Source organism: Pyxicephalus adspersus, chromosome 2 (assembly GCF_032062135.1).
Source record: "Pyxicephalus adspersus chromosome 2, UCB_Pads_2.0, whole genome shotgun sequence".
Taxonomy (NCBI): domain Eukaryota; kingdom Metazoa; phylum Chordata; class Amphibia; order Anura; family Pyxicephalidae; genus Pyxicephalus; species Pyxicephalus adspersus.
In genome coordinates this window covers 33586311-33594602 of record NC_092859.1, presented here as the reverse complement: position 1 = coordinate 33594602, position 8292 = coordinate 33586311, and the positions used below count along the sequence as shown (strand labels likewise).

At 35.6% G+C, this 8292-nt stretch overlaps 1 protein-coding gene across 8 annotated transcripts in view; it reads right to left on the bottom strand.

Moving 5' to 3' along the window:
- Nucleotides 1-904: 904 nt before the first annotated feature.
- The window catches only part of RMND1 (required for meiotic nuclear division 1 homolog), a 15978-nt gene continuing 8590 nt past the window's right edge, over nucleotides 905-8292 (bottom strand). For 7 of the 8 annotated variants that reach the window (XM_072400355.1, XM_072400349.1, XM_072400354.1 and 4 more), the window contains 6 exons: nucleotides 7113-7219; nucleotides 5410-5474; nucleotides 5023-5099; nucleotides 4719-4839; nucleotides 3425-3541; nucleotides 905-1375 (listed from right to left, as the gene is read on the bottom strand). In XM_072400355.1, the coding sequence (XP_072256456.1) occupies nucleotides 1343-1375; nucleotides 3425-3541; nucleotides 4719-4839; nucleotides 5023-5099; nucleotides 5410-5474; nucleotides 7113-7219 (520 nt within the window). In that variant the 3' untranslated portion in view covers nucleotides 905-1342. The remainder of the gene's footprint in view (nucleotides 1376-3424; nucleotides 3542-4718; nucleotides 4840-5022; nucleotides 5100-5409; nucleotides 5475-7112; nucleotides 7220-8292) is intronic. The other variant, XR_011919357.1, reaches the window with a different exon arrangement.

The following is an 8292-nucleotide window of genomic DNA, read 5'->3' as shown; positions in this document are numbered from 1 at the left end:
ACCCAGGGTTCCTCCAGAGGAAGGAACACCACTTGGAAGAGCCCGCTGAAGGACATATTAAAGTTTACAGTTGTCAATAAATGTGGTATTCAGGCCACCACCAAAATTGGAAGTAATCAGGTGAATGGGGTAATTAAAAAAAGTAAAGGGTTCTGGATTGAGATATAAGTAAACCAAATGACAATAAGGTAGAAACAATGCTTGCTTGGTACAAGAACCTTATAGGTGGACTTACCGTCAGTAGGCATGCGCCCAGGACCTCTTCAACCTTTTGGAAGTCTGTGGGGAGATCCATCAGTGCTGCCTTTGGTCCCCATTTCCCTGCTTGATTTATAGGTCTGATCCCAGCTTAGAATATTATGTTGTTTGGTGAAGATAGACTATCATTAGAGAACCTTGGTGATCCAACAGATGGGAAATGAATCTGGTCCAGGACTGAAAACATTTGCCAAATATTACCAACCTATTTCTTATGGAATCCATTCCAGATTTGCTTGATTACCTAGGTTTTCCTATAATAGTCCATCTTCTCCAGTCTTGGAAAGCTTTAATAAATCAAGCCCTATGGCCTAGAAATACTACTAGTGTAAAAAGCAGTCATTCTCAATGTTGAAGGATCCCTAATCCTGGTGACAGGGTGTTAGGATGGTTATGCACGCAATGCTTTTTAACAACAATCTGTTTTTAGATAAACAGCGGTGCCTGTATTTAGGGCGATGCCTAGGATTATGTGTAATTAAATCTTTTTATATGAAATGTACAATGTAACTTTAAACTTAAAACTATAAAACATTGTAACTTTGTAACAATATAGCCACAATGTTCCATATAGTGGAAACTCACACCTTTCACAAACACAAATAAGACACTTACAAGGAATGACAAAATAAACTACAAAAATATATAACATAGCCTTCAGGCAATAAATTATATTTAATTTATAAAAAGATTGGTCTTTTTTCACAGCACATAAACAATTATAAACATCAATTCATTCTGTGTTCTCTTAAATTAAAAAAAATGTTTTCTATTGGACATGATGGTGGTTGTCTTTCTTTCTTTTAGTGCCACAAGTTTCACCACTCTATACGAAAAAAAGAAAAAATATGCAGCACAAGTAATGAAACTACCTAAACACTGAAGAAGTCAATGTTTATGTAATAAGTTAAAATACAGTAAAAGACATCCTTTTCATTTGGTCATAACCATAGTCTTTGATAGAAAAATAGAAACAACATAAATTGCATGGGTTTTCTAAGTCCAAATCTATTCAGAAATTATGCTACCTTCAGCCATTTTAAGGTGCCTTTTGGGGTTACACCGATCACCCCGACAGACGATCTCAGAAAATAACTCTCCCAAGCTCAAACAGGACCTATTAGACAGAAATAAAAAAAACTATTAGACAAGATGACAAAAAATTACTTTATCTATTTAAACATTTATTTTGCAGCTGATGCTTAGGCAAAAAGGGATAAAAGATAAGCACAAATCCAAATAGCGGTTTATATGCAGTACCTCTACAATATTCCCTTACTAAAACTTGCCCTTCTTGTCTAGAAGGCCAAGTATGCTATATGGCCAAACGTATGTGGACATCCCTGTTACATTTAAGTGCTGGTGTTTCCAATGAACAGTGTACAAAACATTGTAGACAACTGTATACTTCCAACCTTATGGCAAGAACTTGGGAAAGGCCATTTTCTGTTCCAAAATGTAATTCCTTCACTTCAACCCTACTGAACACCCCTAGGATAATATTCTGCACAGAGCCCTGACCTCAACCCACTGAGGATCTCTGCGATTGGAACACTTAACAAGCCAGGTCTTTTCCTCCAACATCAATACTTGGCAACCTAAATGCTCTTTTGGCTGAATAGGCACAAATTCTTGCAGACACACTCCAAAATCTTGTGGAAAGCCTTCATAAAAGAAGGGAAGGGGACTGCTTACATATTAATGCCCATGGTTCAGGAAATAGATGTACTGCAAGCCTATAGGGGTAGATAGCCAGACATCTCCAAACTAGTGAACACGTAAAGATACAGTATAACTGAAGTAAGCATTATTACGAATTTTATGAAAACTTAATATAAGTGTGGTAACATTGTTTTGGGTATATAGGTAATCTAAGTGGTACACAACAGTGCCCAGGATTAATGTGCACCGAAGAAGAATGGACTTTATCAGATGCTCAGTGCCAGGAAGGAACAATACGGTTTGTGCACAGGCATTAGAAACTGGGTGGACATGTAGACATATTCTTGGAAATATTCTTGGTTGGATGCTGCAGACAAAAATGCGTGGCTTGTCCTAGAGGAAAAGAAAAAACGTGCCTCAAGAACCAAGCATGAAATACTCAGGAGATGCCCTATGGCTGCATACTGTGCAGGTGTATCCAGTGGGGGAGAACAATCCAGCAATGCAGAAGGAGGCTATAAACAAAGACAAGCTCGTCAATGTCCTTCTGAAGTAATTGTGCAACTAGGGTATGAACGGTAAGTCCTGTATTTAGATGGATGGTGTGGTGCATTTTCATGAAAGTATAAAAGAGTGTAAAAAAGGCACTCTTACCTATTTGGGATGGGTGTCGGTACTATTTACCTAATTTATTTTACTATCAGAGTATACAGTAATTGTTTAGTTTTTATAAGAATGTCGGAGGAGGGGGAAACCATCAAATAAGAAAATTTAACACAATAGTCTATGCAGGACTTTAGGCAGCTCAACTCCATAAAAGTCATCAACAGTTGATTAAACTGAAATATCAAGCATTTTTTTAATATTTGATCAGCAATTTAGCCTACAGCCTAAAATCTCCTGATGAAGCAGACTGAGCTGCTGCGAAACACGTAGAGAACAGAGAACAATATCAGAAATGATATGTATGCTGGATGAAAAAAAGACAGATTGTTTTAGGTGTTTTTAATTGGAAAATAAAGTGCTTTTTAATGAATTTTATTGGGTTGAGTTGCCTAAAAAGTCCCAGATAGAGTATTGTGTTTATATTGCTGTTATTTTTTTGGTATGTGGCAGCATTTATATTTTGAACAACAACTGGGAAGACATATTTTCCATCAAATCAAATAAAGCCTTACATTTTCTCTCATGTTATCCTGATGGCACCTTTGTCATATGAAAAATATTTGAGTGTTTGTTAAACAACAAACAGATAAAGCTGTAATATTCTAATAATGTATGAGTGAAATTCAGATTATTACAAATTTACATAAAGAAAATAAACTAAATATCAGTTTTACAATCCAAAACAAATTAAAGGTGTGAGTCTAATTTAAAAGGTGGATTTCCTGGATGGAATGCAGATAGAGGCCATGATTTGATAGAGGCCTTGGAGAGCTTTAATAAATCAGGGTCAGAATGCCTGAATAGAACAACATCCTATATGTTAGGGTCTGAAACTCACCTCAATTGTAATTAGAATGACAATCATCCACTCTAACCTCAGAGCATGCTTCTCATTCAGATGATTGCGCATCAGATCGGTAAGTTCTGTACAGTGTTGAAGTTTTTCATTAATCACCTAAAAGAAAGAATATATTTATTTAAAAATAAAATAAAATTTTTCATTTAACTTTGTGTCTAGTTCTGTTGTGCATCTCTAGGCCTAAATCATCACATTTCAGCTTTCTGTTAACAAGAGAAGTGTTCCCGATGAGCAGATTCACCCTTGCAATTTGACCTGCTGATCTGTGTCACTGTGACAGAAAATGATAGGAAATCCAAACTCTTACAGTTTTCACAGGTGTAAAAAACTTCCAATGAGGACACCTGACAAAAATATTTGGAGGTATTTCCCCTCAGCCCCTATTTTGTTTTTGGGACAGAAATTAAGGGGGAATTCTACCCAGTGGGACAACAGTATTTATTTTCCTACACTGCAATATCTTGCCAAGCATACATTTTATGTGTTGCTTTATGCTAAAGTGTTCATTTAGTAGCTTGCTTGTATTTTAAGACTTGATTTAAGATGAAGGGTTGGGTGTAAGGTAAAGCTCAAGGCTCAGGTTAAGGTAAGGGGTTAGCATTGGTTTGCCAGTGTTCAAAACTATGTATGGGAACATATCATTCACTGCTGTAAATACTACATTTCAGTTTAAAGCCTAATTTAAGTTTTAAAATTAAAAACAACAATGTAATATATAATGCAGATTATTACTAGCAATACCCCTGAATTTTTATTTTTCTAAATCCTTTCATAACAGTTTTTGTTACCCATTAAATTCACCCCTAGACCTGTATTATTTTCACTCTCTTTACCAGTATGACAACATTGTCACCACATGTATATCACGTGGTGCTATATCATGTCTTATATGGACATGTACTTTTTTTAAGCAGTTACACCTGTAGTTTTTTAAAGTTTTAACCCCTCTGAATAAAACTCATGTTGTAGACACTCCTGGCTGTGTTATATGCTTTGGCCTAACTCCTGCAATTGTCACTATGGCTGAACTCACAGTCTGCATTTCAACTTGTAGACAAATATAAATAAAGGCATGTAAAAAAAAATCATATCCCAAATACTATTATTACAGGCATGTCTAATCTAATCATGTACAGTTACAAAGGTAAAAATTTTTTTAATACTGGCTCCTAAATGGCACTTTTGGGTGGAATTATTTTGTATGTTTTTTATATATTGTGTTAAACTACAAAACATTCAGTCAGATAAACTTCTTTAACCTGAAAAAGCCCACCTTGACCCTGCGGTTTATGCTGAGAAATTGACACGTTTTGTCGTAAAGGTGCTCTAGGTTTTCTCGGTCCCAGTAGAAATCTGGAGTCATGAGAAGGTCCGAGCTTAGATTTATACGGTGCCTAAGAGAATACAGTGTACACATAAATTAGAATTTATATATTTAAAATAATTTTGCAGCTAAAACAATTATCACATAACTTTCAACATTGTATTTATAGATATCTAAATGAAGACCTTTAATATATTTATACCTTAGAACCACAATAATACCTGTGACATGTCTAAACCTAGAATAAATTTACCTTAATGCAAACAACTCTCCAATTTTCTGCATAACATCATCATGGGACAGTTTTAATTTTTTTCTGGCTTTTAACATCTAAAAAGAAAACCAAAATGGTTTAGGAGTTTTAGTGCAGAGTCATCAAAATACAAGATGTACGTGAAGACTAAAGGTGACCTTTTATTTTGTTTACTTATACTGCAGATACATATTCAGTATATTCATAAGACCAATCTATTTACATATCCATGAAGAGAGCGGAACACTGAAACTAAACTTAAAACAGTAACAAAATGCTTATTCATTTTTTTAGATTTACAAAATCATTAAAATGACAACTGTAACACAATACTAATATATATATATATATATATATAATCTCTAAAATTGTGATTGTATTACTTGCCTCTGGAATGAATTGGATAGATTCTACAAATGTGTCAAGGGTAGACTCCCACATGGCCAGCTTGACTGTAAAAAAACAATTATTTGTTTTTAGTACTGAACAATGCCCATTTAGCTGTTTGATTTCCTATTCCCATTGTATGCAAATTTTACAAAGACAGCCATAGACATTGCTTTAATTTATCATTAGGTTAATGAATTATGTGGACTGCCACTGCTGACCTCCCCTCACGCCAAATCCAGCTCTCACCTCAACTCCAGCTAAAGCTGCGTACACACGGCAAATTTTTCTCGCCCGATAATCGGTATCGGCCAATTATCGGGCGAAAATCTGCCGTGTGTACAGTATCATTCATGCATCGTGCAGTCTTTTCTCGTTGGAAAGGATCGTGAAAGATCCTTTCCAACGAGAAAAAATGGAGGTGTGTACGCAGCTTAAGAGATATCTTGTTTTTTTTTAAATATATACTTATATTATACTTACCTTTTCTGAATCAGATGCCTTAAACATGGTGACGTTATGCACTTGGTCCTCTTCCCTACTCTCCATTGCTGAGTGGTCTTTGATAATATATCAATACACTGTAAATAAAGATTGATGTGGTGACACTCCCTGAAGAAACCTGCCTCTGTCGCCCTACATTCCCAGTATGTTGTAATCTGGGTGCGCCATTAAACCTAGCAGACAGAGGAGATCTTCTGACAAAGATGAAGTGGTGGTGGGGGGACAGCTCTAGATTGCTCTGGATGTGATGGCCATATAAAGTCTGGAGTTGGGTTTTAAAAATGTTCTCCAAGAATGCTGCTATGCTGATATGTTGGCTTTATTATTTTCTTAGTCACTGATCAAGAACAAGCCTAAGGATCAAGAATTCTCACATAGGGCCTGATTTATAAAGTTCTCCAAGGCTGGGGAGGATACACTTTCATCAGTGAAGCTGGGTGATCAAGCAAACCTGGAAAGAATTTCTTAAAAGTAATTTGCTATTTGTTAGCAAATGATTTCAGTCCTGGACAAGATCAATTCCAGGTTTGCTGGATCACCTAGTTTCACTGATGAAAGTGTATCCTCTCCAGCCTTGGAGAGCCTAAATAAATCAGGGCCTTGGAGAATAGTTTACATTATTGTTGCTATTGATAATTGATTTGCTTTCCCCTTAGCTAATCAGACTTCCCAGGCTTTTAGTCTGTAAAGCCATAGCTCATTTATCATAGCAGGCAATCAAAGTTCTCTCATCTAACAACATATCAGTCGGTATTAGGTAAAAAAAAAATGTTCTTAGCTTGAAAAATATATAAAAACTAACGTATATTTCACATATATATTTTTTGGGGTTAGCTTTACCAGAGGCTGTGCCTCTGACCAAAGAAGGGGGTTATACTGAAGTCATGCTTTTTAGGGTCTTTAGGCTACTTGTTAGCATATGTTTTCAATCCTAAACCATATACATTACAGGTTTGCTGGTTCACCCAGCTTCACAGATGAAAGTGTATCCTCTCCAGCCTCGGAGAGTTTTAATAAATCAGGCCCAATATCCTGGAACTCATTTACAAAATGATTGTCTGTGACTTTTAAAGTTTGTCTCTGTACATATTTCCTGATAAGTTTACTATATACTAAATAAGAACTTCAACTGATGGGTCACAACTAATGGTAAATGGCCTTACAAATCCCAGTCCACGTTTTATTGTCATAAAACTCACCAGAGAGACAAAGTGCATTGGAAAAGGCAAATTTTTCTAGAATGATCTCATTTACATCCAACTGGGAATTCAGCAGAATTTGATCTTTTACAAGCTTGGAGTTTCCCCTGCACAAACACACAAAATGTATGGATTACCTGTAAATATTGATGGACATAAAGCAATTACTAGTTACAAAAAAAAAACAAATAACAAGTGACCTATACTGCCTAGTAAGTGATGCAAAACTTTCCCTAAATCCAAACTCCAGGAAGATAAAAAAATCCAATTATTGCAAGTATGTACCGTATTATATCTTTAAATGTAAAAAGTGCTTGATTGTGACTTTAAGGAGTGCTTGATTGTGACTTGGTATCAGCATCTTGCAATCCCTGAGCTCACAGAGGAAGTAGCAGCACAAGTAGTCAATCAGTTATGCTGCGATGTTTATGTGCTGACAACATGCTGATAGGAGGAGAGAGCATACAACACTCTCTATGAATGTATTGGTGTTTTGCTTGCTTTACTTTCACATACTGTATATGATTTAAGAGCTTGTTGTTCAGCTATGGGCTGACTGAGGAGAGGTGAAATTGTGTTTGGACTACCAGCAATCTATTTAATCAGCTGGGAGCCTAGAAAAATTATCCTGGTAACTGAGAACTTCAGTGTGAAATGATGAAGACTATTGTATGGATGGTTGTACGTCTACTACAGTAAACTGATGGGTTTTTAAAGTGCTCCTTTTGAATTCTGCAAAATATAGGTTACTGGATGCTGGGTATACTTTGATAAGCTAATCGACTAAGATTTACTTGTGGATGTACTTTCATCCATCCAACCTTAACTAGTCTTTTACAATTGTCATAGGTATTGTTTCACTAATCCTATCCTGCAAGGTAAGAATAAAGAAACAAAAAGATGATCCAGATCAAACTGTCATAAATACAATAATGAAAGGTCACTTAACCTCCTGGGCGTTTCACTGATGTCTGGATTTCTGTAGCAAAAGTGGTACACTGTTTTTCATGAATTTTTTTTTTTTTTTTAAATTGTAGACCTGTAACTTACAAGGGTCTAGTAGATATCCTGAATACAATAAAGTTTGAAACACACAATCATGTAAAAAAAAAAAAAAAAATTAACTTTAATAATAAAATAAATAAAAAACACAAAAATCAGCTTAACCACCTGGGCGTTA